Genomic DNA, 22,032 nt, shown 5'->3' on the forward strand with positions numbered 1-22,032 from the left:
AAGCTTATTAAATGAGCCAGAACTCTAACTTACTCAGTAATCTATTTTGCGGAGTAGCAATTCGAAAACTGTTTTTCAAATCTTGAACAATAATCCCATTTTTTCCAACATAGGACTTACATCGCGATTCTGCCACTAAATAAAACATAAGATTAGCAACAAAAAAGTCGCGTAATTTCTTTTCTTTCTGGAAACCCGGCAAGGCTTTCACTAAATTACCTATGATTACAGCTCCAGTTAATTCACATTTGTACAATCTTAAGGTATTGGACAGATCAAGATCCCTGAAGCAAAAACAGATTTAATTCCAGAGAAGGATTCAGATAATTGAGTTTAACTATTTGAACTTACCTTGGAAAAATTGTTTCCATGTACTGTTCCCAGAGTACGGTGAGAGGAATTATTGACTCAAAGCTTGAAACAAATTGATATTAATCAAATCCGTGTCTTGGGATAATTTGCAGATTACTCAAAAATACTGAAACCAGATTTGAAATCATGAACGCGCCTCTCACTTACTTGACTTCTACTGTTTTAGGATCAAACAATGCAATTGATTTTCTCAATTTAGACGAAAAGCAGGTTTTCTTGTGTTTTTGAGATTTCTTCCTGCTCCCCCTTCCGTACTTTGAAGGAGCCAAGGAAATCCAACAATTTCTTGCAGCATTACCCATATCTGCTTTTTGTTTAGTAACAAGTGCTGATTCAATGATAGAGTCATTTTCATTGCCCTGTTGTGTAAGACTTTGCAAGGTCGGCATTTTATAACAAACTGAAAATGAAAAAGGATGAAACTCATTCCGAACGTTACGTTTTGTAGGGTGATCTGAAGTTTAAAAAATATTTTGCTATTATAAGTTGCATCAAACATTCTTCAACACATAGCCCAGAAGAAAATCTGGCACTTTTTAAGCAATAACTGACAGAAAAAAGGTATCATGATGACATACACATTAATGAGATAACAATTTAGCTGAAACTTTTTGAAAAGAGTTTAATAATGGTTGTGGAAATTCACATAGAGTAATGACTAACACAAGGACTGGATTAGCTTCCACAGAGAGCAATGCTGTAATACCTGCCTGGTCAAAACCGAAGGGTGAGAAGTGGATTAAAAATTTCAATTAGGAAAAGAATGATAGAAATGAACAGAATGGAATGTATGAACGGCTTAGCAACTAGTTTCCTCAAGCGCCTCCAGTACGCAGCCCGCATTGCCTCATTGAAATGCAGGCTAAGGCGTTGTTTCAAGTACCTGAATGAGTTGGGTTCTCCAGTGACTGACCTGATTCTGTTGGCTAGCTCTTGTAGAAAAGTTGGCTAGACTTGTTTTGCCGATACCTCCTAAATTCTCAACTGCAATTGACTCAAAGATGACCGTACTTGGAAGATCTGAGTAAAAACGTCGTTTTCTTACCTCGGCATCTGTTCTCACGTTGGAACCCGGTAAAACACCTGAACTGATGCTAACACACGTAAAATCCCATGCTTAAGTCTTGCCTCGTGACCAAGGCGTCAGAGTTAAACCGTCAGGGCGTCGTCCATTGCGCCGTAACAGTCCGAAAATGTTCGTGAAACGTACAGTCTTCAGAAAATTTTGTATGAGTACATTGCACTGTTTATAACGAGTGAGCCAGAGTTTAACTTTGGGACAAATTAGAGCAGGGTAACCATCCGTATTGCCTGTAGTGCCACACTTACATTTGTAGTGTGCAGAGACTGGGGCACTGATGCGAATGGCGGATGCTATTCTGAACTCTATCCAACAACCTGAACCTGAGGTTGATGTTGGCGGGAGTCTTTTGCGGAGTGTCGTTTGCGCAAAACAAGAGCGCTCTGGAATGAGTTTTTTTCAGCACGTGTTCAGACTGGGTTGAAATCTTCTCGAAAAAACAAGCATCTCTTTCTTGTAGAATGGTCTTCATCGTTTTGAAATCCTCCAAGATACCCAAATGCTCAGCTTTTCTCTGAACACTGTCCAACTTGTTCAGTTGTGCTTGACTCACTCCAGCCCAAACGCTCAAGCAATAGGTCAAAATAGACAGAACCAGCGACTAGTATAGTAGTTCGAGTTCTTTTTTCTCATAACCTAGACAATTGAGCTTATAAAAGATAAAGGTTCTATGAGGCACGGTTTCGAACTGACTGAATATGATTAGCAAAGTTGAGTTTAGGATCAAATGTCACACTTGAGATTTTCAGGCTGGATTCCATCTATTTTCCAATATCGATATCATCTGGTCTCGCATGGTAAATCATCATGAGCTTAGTTTTATTTACATTCAGGTGAAAATTGTTTCTCTCACACCAATCGTTTCTGTGTTTTGCTATCTCTTCGATAGTTTCTTTCACATGTTCATCTACGGGTATGAGATCATTTCCGTCGTCAGCATATTTTGACAGGCTTCCCTTAATAGTTTCAGGTAGCTGCAAAGCATCGTAGACAATGTTGAAGAGCACCGGCTCCAAAACAGTTCCTTGTGGCACTCCGCAGTTGGTACTCATAATTCTCGATCAGTGGCGCCGATGTTCTACGAAATGTTGGCGGTTGTAGAGAAAGCTGGATATGAAGTTGAGAAGATTGACGCCACTTCTTAGCGACGAAGTAGCACAGAAAGAGGAGATGAAAGCAGAAGAGCTGAGGGTCTTCGTGCTGAGGATGCTGAAACCACCGGGCATTGTCGGCAGTGAAACTTGATGGCATGTTTCGTCGTTGATGATACAGTTGAAAACGTTTTCAAGTTCGAGTCTGATGCGCATATCGAACTTTTCAAGGAGTTCAGTGTACGGAAATCCAGGACTGGCTCTTAAAATGTACATCAACTTAGGCATGAAAGAGCTATTCTTCAGCATATAGAAGGCTGCTTGGCTGCGTAGTTGTGTTAAGTTCTCCAGTAGTGTGTCCAATTGATTCAGCTTGTCTTCTAGCTGAGTCTCGACGGCTTTTTTACCAAGACCGGCTCCAAGCAAATTCTGATTTGAGGCGTTTATGATGACAATCGTCGGAAACACGTCGCGAAATTTTTCCTCAATGTTTTGTCGGGTCCGAAAACAGTTACTTCGCGTTTCTTTTCGTTCAGGGATAATCCGAGTGAGTCAGTCCTTGCGTATGCAGAGAAGGTCTTGTAGCGAAGTTTCCCATCCATCGCCGAAAAAAAACCCAATTTCAAGCGCGAATGCAAGTTCTGTAAGAGCGGATGAATGACAAGACAGAAACCATATTGACTAATGGATCACCTTGCTGGAAACCTTCGGCTGAATGAACAATGTAGCAATCATACACAAGAGAGCTAGCAGAGACACAGCCAAGGCTGCTCAAAAATTAATTTTCAACAGAAAAATTAAATTTCAGCGAAAAATCAATTAACGGAAATGGAGAAAACTAAAAATCCATTAATTGCGTTCAGTTCGAATGTTTCTCAGTTTTCTTCTTGAAGAGCGTCATGGGGGTTTCAACATTCCACATTCGTGCATTGGCTCTGAGAAAGAGCTGTTCTTCGAGATGTAAAGGGGTTATTGACTGCCGCAGGTCACCCAGAGAATACCCGGCTGCGCTGAAAAATCTTTCAATACGGTTCGAGGTTGGCTCCAAAAATTTGCAACTCATGAACTCCGTCGCAGTTGTCTTTGCACGCTTGCTCTCCAAAACATGTGTTGCAAAATCCGACGAACTGGCACTCACAGAAGGCAAAACAGCTCCTCAGAGATTGACACTCCTCTTTCTCTCTGATTGTCAAGTTTGCCTCATTCTCGTCCAAAATCTTGACAACACCATTTTCAAAGTTCGGGCTGGCGATAATTGAAGCGTTTGGCGCAAGATATTTCATGTACATGTCCAACTCGGGAACACGGTTCACGACTTCGTCAAAAAGAAGTCTGGTCGATGATAAGTCGATAGATTCCCGCTGTAGAGCTAAAGTTACTGAATCGAGAACTTTCAAGTTTTCGTGAACTTCCAACACTTTCTGGTTTTCCCGAGCATTGAGCAACGAATCAAGTAATGTCTGTTCACTCGAAAAATGCTGTTCGAATACTTGTTTTAACTCCAAGTACCTTGAAACCATTTCGCAAGAACTGCTCCATCTGGTAACGTTTTGTTGTTTGGTACGCAATGTCGTGAACTGTCGCAATTTGGCACCAAGTTTGATACCTTTAAATTTTCCCATCAAGACATTAATTTTTGACAAATTTTCGGACGGAATTACCGGACGTCAAAATGTATTCTTTGACAGCCAAATTAAATCTGTGTGACGCGCATCCAATCATGGGAATTCTACAAAGCCTTGCCAAAGCTTAGTTAGTTTCACAGTTATCACAGATTAAACCCACCACGTTTGACATGTTTTTGCCAAATATTGTCAGAAGATAATTCAAGTAATCCAGGCACGGAAGCTTTGGACACAGCACACTTTGACGAAGTTCAGAATTTCAAGGCACTGTTCTGAAACCTTCGAAATGATGACATCACGTCTAACACTGTCAAATGCGCTGGAAAAATCAATTTTCCCGAAAGCTTTATTAGCAGGCGCAGAAATTATAAACTCACGGGCTCTATGTGCGGCTGCTTCTGTACCATCCGGTACCTAGTTGAAGAGGCATAAAATAATTGGATTTCTTCTTCTGGTATTTCTTCTTCTCTTCTTCGGTATCTTGAAGTTGCTCGTGGCCTGTACACAGTGAGACTCGGCGGTCATCGGGCGCGGGTGGGTGCTTCCCTAGAAGTACAGCCAAAAACTGGAGATCCGGTGGGAAAAAGTGTCGCTGCTGGACGCGAGTTGTACCTCCCTTCTGACATCACCTTCATCGAGCTTTACAAAGATTGTATGTGCTGCCAACGATGGACTCAAAGCGGATTTTCTATACTAAAGACTAAAATATTGCGTCAAAAATGGATAAACTGTGCTGCCAACGATGACTCACAGTGGATGTTCTATATTAAACACTGAAAAGTTGCGTCGAAAGTGTACAGTGTGTGCTGCCAACGATGGACTCATGGTGGATGTTTTATACAAAGCACTAAAATGTTGCAACATTCAATATTATTTTAACCTCGAGTCGAAAAACTTTTTTCTGAATTAGGTGATTTGCAGTTTTCAATAAAATTTGTCTGTTCTGAATTGGTATCTCTCTTAGTATTTTGTATCTCTCTAGGGGGTTGGTTTTTGCATTTTGAGAAAACAACACAATTGACGATAACAAACGAACTAAAAACTACACTTTCAAGCAAGATTCAGCAGTCATTATATCGAAAATTGTTTTTTTTCAGAAAATCAGTTCTTTTTTGGAACCAAACTCAAAATGTAAATTCAAACATAAACAGCAGCAGTTTAACTTACAAGACCTTAATTTAAGGAATATTTTCTATCAATTTTTCGTGAAGACCCTTCTATGGCAACCTATGGAAAAGCTGTAACATTCGCCCGGCAGTACATATCGACGGAAAATAAAGTCACACTGGCTAGCGTCTAAACCCAGCTCTACATGCTTGTGACATTCGACCAGAATGGCCAAAATGCAGTCTCTGCAGAATTCGGTATTTTAGCAGCAAGCCTTCCGAATTGGCGATTTAGAACGGATAAGGACGTTATTTGAACGATTAGCCAAACGGTGAAGGCTAGAAGATTCTGGAATTCTAATTTTTAAAAATTCGAATTATGACGTCATATTTCTGAGAAACGTCAGAGACGGCCATTTTAGCTAAAATAGCAGAAAGAAGCAGAACAACTTTATCTGCGATTACGAACAGTACGAAATCGAGACTAAAAAAACAACAACGAACTACCGAACAGCAGAGGACGTTCCGAGTTGCAACTATTGTGCTGTTACAATAGTTGCAAGGCCGTTGCGAGCAACGGTGAAGGGTAAAACCCAGCCTTCCGAGTTATTGTGAACTGGATATTAAGAAGCTTGATTCACCGGATTCAAGAATCCGGAAGGGTCTCGGGACGTGGACTTTTATGAACTTATATTGAATTTTAGCATCCGTCATGTCCTGACTAGAATTTAATTAAGATCTTAATTCGTTTTGACAAGAATGAGGAGCTAGAAGTAGGGGGGAAAGGGTTGATCCATCTTCGATGGAGATGATGATTTTTATCTACTGAACAAAAACAATAGTAATATGATAAGTAGTAGCCCTGTTTTTAGGAGTGACCTCGTGGTCTGGGGATACAGAGACCCAGCCATGAGCTCACTAATTTTGCATGTAATTCAGTTAATTTGAGCGTTCTGGTCGAAGCCGGAGAACAGTAGCGTTTTTGTCAGCCTGATGTAAGAAAGACCACCGAAAAGTACTGGCTTGGTAGAGACGGTGAAAAACATGCAAAGCTCTGTTTAGACGCTAGCCAGTCGTCTTAAGACTTAGTTTTGTTATCCGTCGATATGTATCTTCCGGGCGAATGTTACATGTATGTTTCTATGGCGCTCCTGGGTGTTATTCTTTTTTAACATCATGATCGGCAGAACCGTTAACGAGCACTCCGCGCCGAGCGGATGCTCACATTAACGCCCTTATTAGGCCTAAACCGCCGGGGCGGAAGGGTAGTTCGGAACGCGGAGGCCTTCCGGATTGCCGTGAATAGTTTTTTAACCTAGTTAAGACCGGAAATTCACAAACCAGGAAGGGTGGGGGGATCGGCCGTCCCCTCGTCCCCTGAGCGGTTGGTGACCAAAAACACTTAAAGATATAAGTAAAACCAAACAAAAAGTAGTATAGTACCCAAGAAAAACAAAAAACATAAAAAAATAACCGAAAAAACCAAAAACAGTAAAAAAGTAAAAAATCAGTAGAAATCATCCCCCCAGACAAGATGTGATTCAACCCCCCCGTTTGTTGTTGATAGATATATTGTTGTTACAGGCATTTATATCAGTCAGGATTGTTACGATCAATTTTGTGGCCCGTTTGTGAGGCTTGTACTGTAGGGTTATTTGAGCATTTAAGCACGTTAATGATAAATTGCGCCCAATCCGGAAGGGTCAGCTGATTTGCGCTCAATTCGGAAGGGTCCGGGGTGAAGACCGATCCGGCAAGCCGTACAGGGAACAACAGGAAGAGGCTCAACGACAACTACAATCGACTGTTGGGTATCGTTAACAAGTTTTGTATCCCTTTTGGTACAAAAAGTAGGATAGTAATCTGTGGGGGGCTCGACAGTGCTGCACTGTAGTGACCCTTCACCGAACTGCGAATATCCGAGTTAAGCACCTTAATTCGGAGATTAAACAAACCCGGAGGGGTATAGTATTACTAATATTATTACTTATATAGCCTATATTAATAGTCTTATATCATTTTTCAGTGAAAAACAACGAAAACAGACCGGTTTTTAGGGTCAAAATAGCGATATTTTGATCCCCCCACAAGTCGCGATTTTTGAGATATCGATATTTTTTGAAACGGAAAAAAGCGCTAAGTTAGTGTGTTACATCGTAACTGCACTACTGTAACAAGTAGAACCGGTTAACTTTAGTTCGGAAGTGGTTGGAACTAGTTTGGTACCAAAAACCAAATTTTCCCAATTTTTGATAGTAAGAAACACTAAAAATTTAGAAAATTTTTTGAAATTTTTGAGGTAGGACAGTAAAAATAGTTGTTCGGACAACGTCCACTAGTGAATCTACAAGTCTTAAAATCCGCTACCCGAAAGCCTTCCGGGTTGCAGAGAAATCGAACATAACGTGTTTGATTTGGTGGATTCATCAATCCGGAGGGGTCCAGGTAGCATAGTTTTTCGCAAATTTTTTCTACAATAGCGTTTTAGATCGGGTCTTTTGCATTGAACTAGAAGAGTATAGGCCTTCTGAGCTCGGATCAATAAATTTTAGGTCGAAAGGACCAGATTTGCGGAAAAAGTTAGGCGGAACCTATAAGAGAGAAAATTTTTTGAGTTCGGAAAAAAGACGTTTTGGTTAATAACTTTGGAACTACTGATCATATCGAGTTGATCTTGGTACCAATAGATCAGAAATTAGCTGAGCTTACTAATTTTTCGGAAAAGCGAGCGAGAAAATTTTTTGAGATTGTTTTTAGCAAATTACACAAATCCGGAGGGGTACACCCTTCACGTTTTATAAATTTTTCTAAAAAACCCTTATACCCCTACCAAAAGTTGATAGCGATTGAACTAAGTAACTTAAGACAGTTCTAGACAAAAAGGGAGGGCTGAAGGCACAAGACAACCATAATAGAGTCGAAATTAGGCAAGTGATAAGACCCTTCACCGTTAGTGTGAATTGTCAAATAAGTGCCTTAACTTCAATCCGGAGGGGTCTAGGAAAGGATCCTATACCCTTCCCAGTTAATTCAAACAGCATAAGAGCAACGCAGAACGTATCCGGAGGGGTATAAGCTGAAATAAAGAAAACTACAAAAAGCTACTTTGACAGAGCTAAGGGCTCCGAAGTCAGAGGGGTCCGAATCCGGAGGGGTCTACTTTCCACAAAACCGGAGGGGTCCGAATCCGGAAGGGTCTTATAGTCGCTAATTCGGAGGGGTCCAAATCCGGAGGGGTCTACTATTAACTAACTCGGAGGGGTCCCAATCCGGAGGGGTCTATATTCTGACACTCCGGAAGGGTCCTATTTGTGCCAATCCGGAGGGGTATCATTTTATTAAGGACTTAGGTGAACGAAAGAAAAACTAAAAAGCGAGAGGTATTAGGTTATTAATACACAGGATAGGTATCAGTGACTGCACTGGTAACTTGCCTCTCAAAAAGAACCAGACTAATACAAAACAGGTCCGAACTCGGATATTCGCGACACTAAGTCTAAATTAAAAAGAGCGTGACTCATTGGTGTGGATTGAAACATAATACGTTTTTGGGAAAAGTGACTGCCCTGAGGATTTTAGTAGGTCTAGCTCGGGCAGTCCGAAGGCAGATAGGTAACACAGTACTCGGTGGGTGCAATAGACGCCCACTTGAGAAAATCACTGCCTTCAAAGTTTTGTCTGTTTGGTGCAGCACCAAGCAGGGAAAGCTTTTTCTTTAAAAGACAGGTTCGACTATTGTACTGCAACCGACTAAGAGTACAAGACACATACGTTTTTTATATATACATTCATATTGTGTCAATATATATTTTTTGTTTTTGATTTTAAATCAACCTAAACTGTGCTTGATTGGGTAGTGACTACACTATCTTTTAAATTGACTGATAACATCATATTGTGCTAGTTTCCAGATCTTTGGACCGATAATCGGCTAGTGTGAATAAATTTTATACAAACTGTACTCTGACAACATACAGGGATTCGTGGTCACTATTTAATAGAATCGGGTGAAATTTATTGTGTTGTGTCATTATTATTGTTAATAAAACTATAAGGTCTCTAGCAATTGAGTCAAGAGTAGGCATAGGAAAGTGACAAATAAAGAATGAGTTTAGACAAGTCGAGGATACCAAAACGAGGTAATAGCTCTAGGAAATTCATACCTGAAAAGCAAAGAAAAACGATGACCGATCCTTTTGTGGATTGGATCAAGCGAACCCGGTCCGATAAAGAGGGGACGGTTTCAGGCAGAATGGTTGAAACGAGAAGTCAAAAGACCTCAGAAGAGCGAAGAGAACTGTTAGAAGTGGAGGTCAATACGGACCATACCATGAACGACAACCAGGGAGTAAATGGACTGGAAGGGAGAGGCAGAAGGCTGGCGAGTGAATCTACTCCGGTAGAACAAGGCCATGATTTTGCCACTTCCACCGGGACGTTGGATCGAGAGGAGATGTCGGAACTGTCCGACATCTCAACTGAAGTAACGGCGACTAGAAGATCTCCGACAGACAACACTATGATGGCAGGCGGAATGGGGAAACAAACAACGTCATCATCATTCTCAGAAAGAATGAAGAACACCTTCGGAAACATCTTTCCATTCAGCATGGGAGGAGGAGCAGGAAACGATGGGGAATCCCAGGAGGAAGAGGATGAAGAGGAGCAAGGGGACTTTGGATCTCAAGTCAGCCTCAATAGTTCGATCCATGAGAGTGAGGCACACGTCGGAAGAGAGACTGGAACCATGGATAAATTTGGTGTAGTGACAACGATAAGCAAAGAGGCAAACACACCGGGCCAGTCGAAGGACTTCGCGATCAGGACAAGTTCGGAGCCACAACCTGAAGAGAGTAGAACCAGAGGGCTTGGCAACGCGTTAGCGGATCCTGAAATGGATAATGAAAAGACGTCAAGACAGAGAGTCAAGGCCCGGATCTCGACCAGCACGAAGCTACCTGGAACCGACAGAGTTACACCACCACTAGTGACGCCACTCATGGATAACGGGGCAGCACTAGAGGAAGCCTTAAACAACATAGTGGGCAGTTTAGGAGAACAAAATGAACAGATGTCGATAAGGATGAGTGAACTAGAAAGAGCAGTTCACATTGAAAGAGAAAGTCTGCGGGAAGAAATAAACCGCAACAGACAAGAAGTTGACAGAAGCGAAAAACGCTTGAAAGAAAGAACGGACGAACATATGACGAGGAACTTGTCGCGAATGACAAGAGAAGCGGAACAGAGGGAGTTACGCTTAAGAGCCGACATGGAGAAGTTAAGAATTCAGCAAGAGCAGTCTCTTGGGTCTCTTGACACAAAGATAGACGCGATGATGGAGAGGCGAACGCAGGCTATCATGGATAGGTTGGACGGGCTACTAAGCAGCAAGAGTGGACCAAAAGAAGGAGAGCCGAACTCGGGAGGTCCCAGCAGGGAACCGAGGGTGAACTTCAATGAAAGGAGGAAGACATATGGATCCACTAGAGGCAGGGGCAGTTCATCAGGCTATGCCACAAGGAGTAATACAGCATGGGGCCCGAACAGTAGAGCGAGTTCAACGGGGAACAAACAAACCTCGAACGAACGACCAACGCAAAGCACACATGCGACCGGGAGAAGCGATTCTGGCAACATGGGGCATACAAGCCCGAGGAGGAGTCACATGGGCCAAGCGGGAAACGCTCATGGTGATTCGGATTGTAGGGATGTACCGCACACAGAGCCTTCGACAAGGTGTGAGGACACTCAAGCGGGACACTCAAGGGATGCTACGGCTATGGCCACAGCATTTGAACCCCTGAACAGGTCTTTGGAGACATTCCTGACGCGGTTATCTAGAACCAATGAACGCAGTGAAAAGTCCAGAAGAGTCTTTAAGAAACCAAGATGCTACAAAGACGAATCTGATGGCTGTATTGATACCTGGATAGAGGTAATGAAGCTGCATTTCGAGGAAGAAGACTTGTCTGAGAGACAGGAATGCAGCGCGCTCACCAGCAACTTAGAAGGGACAGCCCTGAACTGTGTCATGGCCAAGAAACAGTATCAACGTGACACTGCTGAGAAAATCTTCGAAATTTTATTAAACCGTTTCGGATCAGGGGTGCAGGGACACCAGGCGATGATGCGCTTCGAGAAACGGAGGCAGCGGGAAGATGAAACTATAGACAAGTTTCTCGATGATTTGGAAATGCTGAGAAGACGCAGCCAACCGGATGAGTCAAATCGAAGGATGAACCTGGCCGTAGCCTCAAAATTCATCGATGGTGTGAAAAACGATGAACTTCGTACGATGCTAGCAACGCATTACACACCACTATCAACTAATGCGCCAACACCGGAGGAGTTGAGACTCAAATCGAAAGAGTATCTATTGCTGAAACCTCCTTCGAGATCTGGATATTACAAGAACAATTATGGCAATTTTAACAACGGACCAGCGAACCAAGGGAACAATTGGTACAAACCGAGGGACGATATGGACAAGAGACGCTCTTGTGCTAATTGTAGTTCAACAGACCATCATGTGTCAGCATGCCCAGCTTATAAACAAGGCATGAAAGCAATAGGCTTTAGCCTCGAGGACGAAGATGCGTCAGAGTTGGAACATGAGGATTTCATGAGAGGAGTAATTGCGAAATTCGGCCAGAGGTGTTTCTTTTGCAACTTGGAAGGTCATTTTAAATCAGACTGTCCACAATTCTGGGATGCAGTGGCAGACATCAAGCATCCAAGGCATGAAGAAGCTTTATCAGGAGTGAAAGCAAGCAAGGCTCGACTTTTAAACGAAGCAGAGGCACGCAGGAAGGACAAACCTCAAGAGCTGGCGGCAAAGAAAATGCAAGCGGTAACAGGAGAAGCACGTGAACCGGAACCAGCAACTGCGGCCGATGACTTCAAGATCGATTATAAGGCAGCCGCAAAGGATGCTTTAAATAGAGTACAGCAGGAATTGGTGACGAAAGAGATCGAACAAAAAGTGAAACTTGAACTGGAAAATGAAAAGCTTCAGGAGCAACTGAATACCTTCGAGGCAACGGAGTTCGAAGAGACGAAAACACCAAGCAGTTTAGATATGAAACTTAAAGTGATCTCCGGTAAGAGGTTCGGCATGGCGCCGCAAGGAAAGAAGATACAGTCGATAATCTCAGTGGCTGGACACCAGGTAATAAGAAATTTGAGTGAACCATCAGAGTTCACTTTAATGCATTTGGACACATATGCAGATTATCTGAGGCAGGTGGAGCCACGCACTGAGTCGAGAGCTGTGCGAGCACTACTAACGACGGGTGGCCCTCGCATGAAGAAACTTCATGGACGCTACTTGGAGGTCTATGGGCCGTATCAAATAATGCTGAACGTGGATGGAATCAGCATCTACACCAGGAATTACATAACAACAGATGATGACCAAATGGGGCAGATCTATTTGGGTGAAGAGGAACTCAAAGTCCGCAGGATAGGCCATGACGCCATGATGGAACAAGACGCGGTACATATTGGATATGAAGCAGATGTGACAGCACACCTGCTTGACACCAACGGAACAAAAATCGGAGTCACAGGGCTTCTGGACACAGGCGCGGTGGTAAGTGTGATGCCGATAAAAACCTGGGAGAGAATGGGCTTCACGCGGGAAGATCTGATTCCTACGAATCTCCGACTAGCCGCTGCAAATCGAGGAGCTATCTACGTAGCCGGAAGAACACCGGTGACGGTCCTTCACATGGGAGGACGGAACCTTTGGATGAGCTTCCTGGTGGTAGAGAATCTGGACGACGCCGACCAATTCATCTTGGGCAGAGATTTTGTCAGGAATTTTGACGTGATGATTGACTTGAACAACGGTCTAATACGGATTAGAAACCCGGACCGAAAGTATGTTAAGAGACCAATTAATAGGATAATAACAGATGAAAATAAGGTACCAGTTTTTTTGGATAGAAAAGTAAAGTTACAACCAGGACAAGCTGTAGTAGCAATTTTTAGAATGAGAAATTTAAATTCGTTAAGTGATAGCAAACAGGTTTGCTTAGTACCGAATCCAAATAGTCAGAGTTCGGTGATTTTAGGCCGGAGCTTCTCGGTAACGCGAAACGGACTGTGTGTCAGTGTGTTGTTGAACACACTGGACACCACGGTTTCAATCCAGCGTGGAAAGAAGCTTGGTTACGCATTGCCGATGAGGACCGACTATGAAGAGACACAAAACTTGAAGAAATATAGTGTGAAAGACTGTCCTTATCATGCAAATAAAGATAAAATCTTAAAGAGAATTAATGAATTAAAATCTATTCATAAATTGTTTTCAATGAAATCCGAAACGGACGACGGCTTATCAAGCTGCTCGAATTTTCCGGAACGCCCCTCGTCATATGAACTAGATTCTGACAAACCGGTTTTGCCAGAAATAGAACATTTAAAAGGAAAAATAGGTGAGGGAGATTTTGAAAAATTGCGGGACCTCCTAAATCGGAACGCCGAGGTATTTTCAAAACATAAGGCGGACATCGGTTGCTGTAATTTCGTCGAACACGAAATCGAACTAGAAGAGGGCGCCGTTCCCCATAGGGAAGGCGCAAGGCGAATGACGCCACATAAATCGGAAGCGTGCCGAGCGGAAATAGAAATGTTGCTTGAATACGACATGATAGAACCCTCGAAATCACCATGGGCTTGCGGAGTAGTAATGGCGAAAAAGAAAGGGGGGCAGCTTAGATTTTGTTGCGACTTTCGTTACTTGAACGCGGTAACGATTAAAGATGCGTACCCGATACCGCGAATAGACGAGAGCCTATCCAAACTTGGTGATGCAAAGTTCTTCACCACATTGGACTTGGGTTCTGCCTTCTGGCAGGTTCCTCTGCGAAAGAAGGACAGGGAGAAAACCGGATTCGCGTGCGAATTGGGGTTGTACCAGTGGAAGAGGATGCCCTTCGGCTTGTGCAATGCAACAGCAACCTTTCAAAGGCTGATGGCTCAGGCTTTGACAGGAGTGACCAAAAAGTACGGGAATCTCTTGATGTGCTACGTGGATGACGTAGTCATAGCGACACCAACCCTGGAGGATCACATTGATCGACTCGATGAGGTCTTCGGATGTATGAAAAGAGCAGGCTTGAAATGCAAACCATCGAAATGTGAAATCCTTAGGGATTCGATCAAGTACCTGGGAAGAATGGTGGACAGGCATGGTGTGAGGCCAGATCCGGACGCAGTGGAAGCAGTGTTGACATGGAAAGCTCCGAGAACGGACACACAGCTCATGAGCTTCCTAGGGTTTGCCAATTACTACCGAGAATTCATTAAGGGATATGCGGACAAAGTGTATCCGATGCAGAAGCTGATGCGCAACAAAGGGAAGAAGTTCGAATGGAACGATGAAGCACAAGTTGCTTTCGAGAACATAAAGCGGGAACTGTGCGAAGCGCCAGTGCTAGGCATGCCTACAGAAAAGGGCATGTATGTTCTTGACACGGACGCATCGGTGGTGGCCATCTCAGGAATCTTGCATCAAGAGCAAGAATGGAACGGAAGAACAGTTCTCCGTCCCATTGCATACGGCAGCAAGGTCCTGAGTGACACAGAGATGAAATATGGCGCACCAAAAGCAGAAATGTTTGCAGTAGTTACCTTCGTGGAGAAGTACCGTGCATACTTGGGGAGCGCTCCCTTCAAGTTACGCGTGGACAACAGAGCGTTATCCTGGTTGAAGACCTACTCGATGGATCAGAGTTATATTGGTAGATGGATAGTCAGATTGGATGGCTACCATATGATAATCGAACATAGGATGCGTGATAAACATCAGAATGCTGACAGTCTCAGCAAGAAAACTGAGTTCTATGAAAGATTGGAGCAGAAGCAGGCCAATCAGGCGGAAGTAAAGGAGGGATTCTCGTTTCTGGACAAAGAAACTTATGAAGCGCTTCCCTTAACGAGATGGTTGGATAAGTCTGGACATCCAATTCCAGGGCATCCTGAGTTACCTGTAGAGAAAGCAGCTGAGATAAAGATCCTGTCCAAGGAGGATCCAGTCCCCTTAGATTTGTTGCTGCGCTCGAACCTGGTCCAGCAAGAACTCTCTCGCATGAATATAAACAGCCTCTCATTATTGGATAAAACGGTGCAAGTCACACCACAAGTAATGCGGATGCTGGGTGGATTGTTAGAAAGAGAAGTGACCAGAGATGACCCCGAGTGGACAGCAGCAGTGGCATCGCTAACAGTCAGTGAGAAAGTGAAGATCATGCCGTCCAGACAACAGCACGAGGAGAACAAGAGGGATTGTAGGACAATAGTTCAGCAACTAGTATCCTCAATACCCCAAGAGATTTTAACCAGTACTTCTTACGGACGGAAAGAACAGGGGAGCAGCAAGCGAAAGAAAACCGTCACCTTTGTAGACCGGGAAAAAGAGGGTGAAGAGGTAGAACAAAATCTGCTGCAAGACTATTTGTCCGGGGAGAAGGATGAGGAGAGAAACCAGCAATCACAAGATCAACACCCGGGACAAGTGAATTTGTCCGGGGAGTCCGAGATAGACGAGAAAATTCCTGATGAGAAACAGGACCTAGAGAACAAAGTTTTGTACGGGGAGTTCAGATGGATGCGAAGGAAATACGGACATGATCTGGAAGAGCGTGCAGTCTCCAGTACAACACCTTCGACGGATGATAAGTCAGAAAGCTCGAGAATGAACACCTATTCAGACAGGGATTCGACCTCGGGATCAGAACTGTCAGAACTGGCGATACACACGCTACTAGTGGAAACTCGGGCGAGAAACCTGGACAGAGAGGTGTACCAGGATCCTGACAGTGATCGCTACCTAATACCAAGCGAAAGAGTCTTTGACAACGCAGCGGATGACTTAGAAACGATAGCGGTATCGAAACGTTCGATAAGCCTGTTGCCGCAGAAAGAGGTAGTCAGGACTGATCTTCAGCCGTTTCAACAAGTAACACAACCGTTGGCGAAGATTTGGTGCGTTAAGATGGAAGAAGACACACATCAGCCCAACGAGCTGAACAGTCAGATGATAGTCATGAAGACGTACTTGAAGGCGAGATACAGACTCTCGGACCTTCTAAGGGCGCAGAGAAATGATCGCATGACAAGCAACCTAAAAAGGTGGATAGAAAACGGTGCACCTGACAAAGGTGACCTGGAAGAAGACAGCTATAGGATCCTGAGACAATACTTCATGCAGAAGGAGGGGAGATTATATCTGAACAAGGACGGGATCGTGGCTTGCAGGAGAAGAGAAGAAGACAAGGTCTTATACAAATATAACGCGATAGTGTTGCCGCAACTCTATCAGACAGAACTATTATTCAGGTCGCATGATCAGATGGGCCATCAAGGGATCGACAAAGTGTATCAGAGGATCCTGAAGCGCTTTGAGTGGCCTGGGATGAAAAAGGCATGCGAGAAATGGGTGACAGCATGTCTGTCATGCCAACAGGTCAAGGATCCTAGGAAGTTGCGATTTCCTTTACAATCAATTGAATCGTCTGAATTCAACGAGGTGGTGCAGATAGATCACCAGAAGATATGCATGACAGACAGCGGTTACAACCAAGTCTTGGTCATGATAGATCACTTCACGAAGTATGCAGAGGCCGTGCCCTGCATAACTGCCTCAGCGGAAGAGACATGCGACCACCTGATCAATACGTGGATAGCAAGACACGGATGTCCAATGACGTTTCAATCGGACAATGGAACGGCTTTCGTAGGCGAGCTTACGAAAGAGCTTATGAGACGGTCACAGGTCGCTCAGGCTCACTCCACGACATACCACCCTCAGACGAATGGCTTAGTGGAAAGACAGAATAGGACGTTAGTATCGATGCTGAGAGTATACTGTTCCAGGTATATGACCGATTGGGACAGATACCTTCCACAGGTGATGGGAGCTTATAATAGCACGCAACACTCCACCACTGGAGTCAGTCCACACATGATGCTGACGGGACACGAGAAATCTTTACCCTTGACATTCTTCTACCCAGAGTATGAGGGAAAGAAAACATCCCCACAGGTCTACGTAAGGGATGTGATCAGACGCCAACAGGAGTTGAACGACTTGTGTAGACGAAACACTCAGCAGGCACAGGCAAGGCAGAGGAAAAGATTCGACAAGAAAGCAGCTGGTGCAAAGGCTTACTCGGTGGGAGACTACGTATGGGTATTTCAGAACGTTATACCACCGAAAGGGACAAAAAAGCTTCTGAAGAAGTGGAGGGGACCCTTCATGATTACAGAGGTGCACCAAGAGGGACGCTTTTATAGACTGAGTACTGGCCGAGCCGCCCACTACGAGAACATCAAGCCACACAATCCATCGACAGAAGACTGGTGTATACCTGCAGACATGGAAGAAGGGGATTATCTAATGATGGATCCTGCTTGTGAGGTCAATGAAAAAGGCACCAGGGAGAAGAACGATGGAAACGAAGTCGTAGAGGAAGGTACGGATACACCATTGGACCTGGATCCAAACGAACAGATCGAAGCGGACGATGAAACCTTGCCCTACGCAGAGGAAGATTGGCAGGATTCCGAACAGACAGAGGTTCCCAAGAACATGGAACCAGATCTTCCGTTCACGATGCAGACTCGTCAGAAAGACGGGACGAGACTAAGAAAGAAATACAATCCTTACGGTGACGACTTTGTAGTGGATAGGATAGATCTAAAGAAAATAGTGGAGGAAGTAGTGGGTTTAGAGGAAATAACAGTGTCACAGGACATTGGCATAGTCGATGATCACAACGATGAGTGGGTTGACGACTGGTCGAAACCCGAGGTGGAGTTCGACGATGAGCAACAGCAGTCAAATGAACAAGACCTGACGAACCTGCGTGTCTTAGAGTGGCTGAACGAAATGACATCAGACCCTGATAAGACCAGCGTTACGATTCAAGACGTAGATCGCGAAAGCGCGAAATACATTAAGACCGAACGAGATGATCCTTCCTGGGCTGCCCAGGAAGGACAACTTCTCATTCCAGCTTCTAATCTTGACTTAATACCCGGTATGCGATCGACGGGGACGCCGATGGATATTTTTGTCCGGGGAGTGGGGGTAGGACTTACCCACACTGAAAACTTGATAATAAAAAAATTGAGAATAGCAAGAGAAACAGGAAACTTAGAAGCAGAAACAGGTGAAGAACCTAAGAAACCTGACATAGGCAGGGTAGTTGAGTCATATTTTAATTTACCAAATGAATATTCTAGTAACATAATACTAACAGACAGTGATTTCATACTCACAAACAGAACATGTGCGGTAGCTATCACCGCAGACATGAGTTTTAGGACGGCGCTAGCGGCAGATTTTAAGAGGGAATATAAAAACGTGGAATTCCTTTGGAAGCAAAGACCAGGGATAGGGGGCGTAGCAGCCTTACCCCCGGCGGTGTCGCAGATACCGGGAAAGTACTTATGCTTCTTGGTAACGAGGGCGACAGAGAAGCAGCACGTGGACCCAGAAAACCTAGTCTTGTCTTTGACGAGGCTGAGGGACTTCCTTGTGGAAATGGACGTGAAGGAGCTTTCGCTTCCAGTGTACGATCCAAATAGAGGAAGACTGCATCCTCGGGAATTGTACGCGCTTGTACACGTGATATTCTCTGATACGAACATACAAGTGTATCTACATAAGAAATATTACTTAAGTATAGGCTGAGTGATGAGCGAGAGGGTGTTAGGCCAAAGACCGAGTTACATGTAATATGTGATATGTGTGTCATGTTATGTTATGTTATGTTATGTGTTAGGTTATTAAGATCATGGGTAAGTAGGGGTTAGTGACCATGAACAACTAAATGACGATCTTGGGAATAGATCCAAAGTTTGGACTGTCCAATCTTAGGTCGAATTCCAAAATTTTAGAAACCAATTGATTTTAATAAATTTTAGGATAAATATCTTTTTATCTGAACTGTCTTTAAGCAAATTTTAACGATGTATGTTAGGGTGAAATTGACAAGTGTGACATTCGTGATTTCTTTTCTAGATCCTGATTGATCATTTAATTGCTCACTTGAGTCAAAACTTGAAATCGAAATCAAATTAAATTTGGAGAAGAACAGTATGGATAATTTCAACCTGGATGAATTGATGGACCTGGCAGAGGCATATGTAGGACCGATGGTAGATGCGATCTATCGTCGGCTGATCGAACGAGACTTCGCTCTGGAGGACCCAGAGGTGGTCATGTTGCTGACCGCCCTGATTAACATCTTGGGGCACGACAACCGTGGGGACCGCCCCACGGAAGTCCTGTTGATGGCAGCATATGGAGAAAGAGGAGTACTAGACCGCCCGAACATGAGAGTGATGAGGTGGAGAAACGGGGCTCTCTCAGGGAGTGACTTGGCGAATGAGCCTGGGTTGGGAAGTTCTAGGACTTACCAACCAGGTGAGATGCCAATGCCCTCCAAGCCCAAACCTGGGCTGACGAGAATGCATCAGGAGATGAACAGCGAGGCGACCTCGTCTGGTTCACCACTGAGAGTAGCTGTGCCACCAAAAGGGGCGAAAGTAACACAGAAGGTTCAGACGAACCAAACCATACAAGATCTGGACGAGATGAACGATCAGTTGAGAAGTACGAAGAAGGAGTTAAACGATATGACGAAAACCATGCTGGCGATGGAGGAAGACCGGGACATGTGGAGAAAGTTGTTTGAAGACTGCAACAAAAAGCAGGGTCAAGAGATCGAACGCTTAAGGCAGGAATACAAAGAGCGATCGGAGCAGGTGGCGTTGACGACGTCCATTGAGAAAGTGATACCTGCAAGGGATATTCCTCGTGGGCAGTCCCCGATGGAGCTCTTGACACCTCGAGAAATGAGTCAAACAACGGAGACACGGCTTCCAGCAGAGACGAACCGAGTAACAATCCCGGATCCTAGTGACACCTTGGGTGATCCCGTCGTAGAACAGACAGTGAGAAAACTGATAGAGACCGCTGGACGATTGGTCGCTAACAAGAATGCACCAGGTTCCGGGGTGACTGCACCCTATGGAACGATTGACGATACGGGCAGAGTACAACTCTCCCAGACAATAATCAGACAAGGGATAAGTGACGTGACGCCACTCAGGGGGAGTTCGAAGATCACAGAGAGAAAAGTAAGGAAGATGCCAGCGAAGAAAGTGTCTCGTGTAATGGACGTGCAGAAGAATAATCAATTAAAGTATAATTTCACGGGAGTTCCGGAGACAGATCCGAGAGCCTGCTTCAATCGAGCTACCTGGAGCCCGGCTGTGAACCTGCAGCAACCACCACTCGGGACATCTCACCTGATATTGGGAGACAGCTTAGTCCGAGTGCTAACGAATTTGAGGACCTCATGGGTCACCACGGTGATGGCCTTTGGAGGCGCGACAATTGCCCAATTATACCGGATGGTGGAGCTGATGAATCCCGGGAGGATACCCAGTGTGATGATATTAGTTGGGACGAATGATATCTCCAGAGGATCAGACGAGCAGGAAGCACAGTGGGAATCAATGATGGTGTGTTTGTTCACCACTCTCTGGCAGAAGTTCAGTTGCGCGGTACTGACCGTTTGCACGGTGCCAATGAACGCAAGAAACCTGACAGCATCAGGAAGAAGGCACAACGAGGGAGTCATGAGATGGAACAACATCATAAGAAACCTAGCAAATCGAAATGCCGGAAGAATGATCCTTATGGACATTGAACACGAATTGAGAGCCATGGAGCAAGCCAGACTGACTTCGGATGGCATCCACTTTGACACAATCGAGGGACAAGCTTGGTTGAATCGAGTCTTCCAAGAACGGTTGGACGAGTTAGAAGCAGAACTCTCTGACACAGGAGTACTGAAGGAAGAGGGAACGGTGAATGATACGGTGATCACTACCTTTGTGCCTCCTAACCTGGAAACGCGTTTGGGTACAGTCCCAGCCGCAATAAATTACCGGCAACAAAGCTCCAGCGAATCAGGTCGAAGAACTGACGTGCAGGATCGGTTGGGAGAAGCACCGACGAGGAGGACAATTCATCCTAGGAGAAGGATAGGACCCGTCAACCAAGCAAACGAAGGAGTAGCAGGCACGTCCTGATCAGACACTAGATCGGAGACAACGAGTAGCAGTCGAGAAGAGAGACCGAACAGAGGCTCATTGTTATGGTCTAGACCCATGCCGTCTCCCTGGCACATATACAAAGAAGAACTGATGAAGCTGGACCTGCAGAAAGTAAGCTTCATCGAAGATGCAAGGAGGATGCTAAATGGAGCGACGCTATCCGTCAGCAGATTATACTCAATAACCGGCGTAGACTGGTTGATAGCCGCTAGCATAAATTTCAGCTCCACGACAGCCTTAAGATTTGCTGACTTGGAAGGACTGCCCTCCAATAACACAATGGGACCTGTGAATGCAAGACCGTTGCAGGATGTCAGATTGAACCATGAGGAGAGGAATCGTGAGGAAAGGCCAGGAAGATTCCTGACGGCGAGAGCGCCAATTGGACAACACGTGAAGATATTCAGGCAACTGACGACACCACCTAGTCATGTGAAGGAGAGAGTATACCCAAAACAAGTGAACCAAGATGGTGATGCCCAGAGATATGGCGGATTGACAGCAATAAAGAAAGATGAGAGCATCTTCGCCGCCTACGACAAAGCAGAAATGAGAAAGGCCAAGATCATGGTAGTAGCGAATTCAGAGTTCGTGTACACCTCCAAGTCTTTGTTTTGGCC

General features: G+C 44.5%; 2 protein-coding genes across 2 annotated transcripts in view; both read right to left on the minus strand.

The window, feature by feature from the left end:
• The window catches only part of LOC134842449 (uncharacterized), a 198,493-nt gene that overhangs the window by 13,391 nt on the left and 163,070 nt on the right, over window positions 1–22,032 (minus strand). The gene's annotated exons all lie outside the window — the stretch shown is intronic.
• LOC134842448 (uncharacterized) overlaps window positions 1–22,032 on the minus strand; it is a 186,744-nt gene that overhangs the window by 1,638 nt on the left and 163,074 nt on the right. Inside the window, exons 2-5 of the mRNA XM_063858790.1 lie at window positions 520–770; window positions 352–414; window positions 220–284; window positions 34–135 (exon numbers count right to left, since the gene is read on the minus strand). Of these exons, the coding sequence (XP_063714860.1) occupies window positions 34–135; window positions 220–284; window positions 352–414; window positions 520–761 (472 nt within the window). The 5' untranslated portion in view covers window positions 762–770. The remainder of the gene's footprint in view (window positions 1–33; window positions 136–219; window positions 285–351; window positions 415–519; window positions 771–22,032) is intronic.

This window comes from Symsagittifera roscoffensis, chromosome 3, assembly GCF_963678635.1.
Source record: "Symsagittifera roscoffensis chromosome 3, txSymRosc1.1, whole genome shotgun sequence".
In the NCBI taxonomy this organism is placed as follows: Eukaryota; Metazoa; Xenacoelomorpha; order Acoela; family Convolutidae; genus Symsagittifera; species Symsagittifera roscoffensis.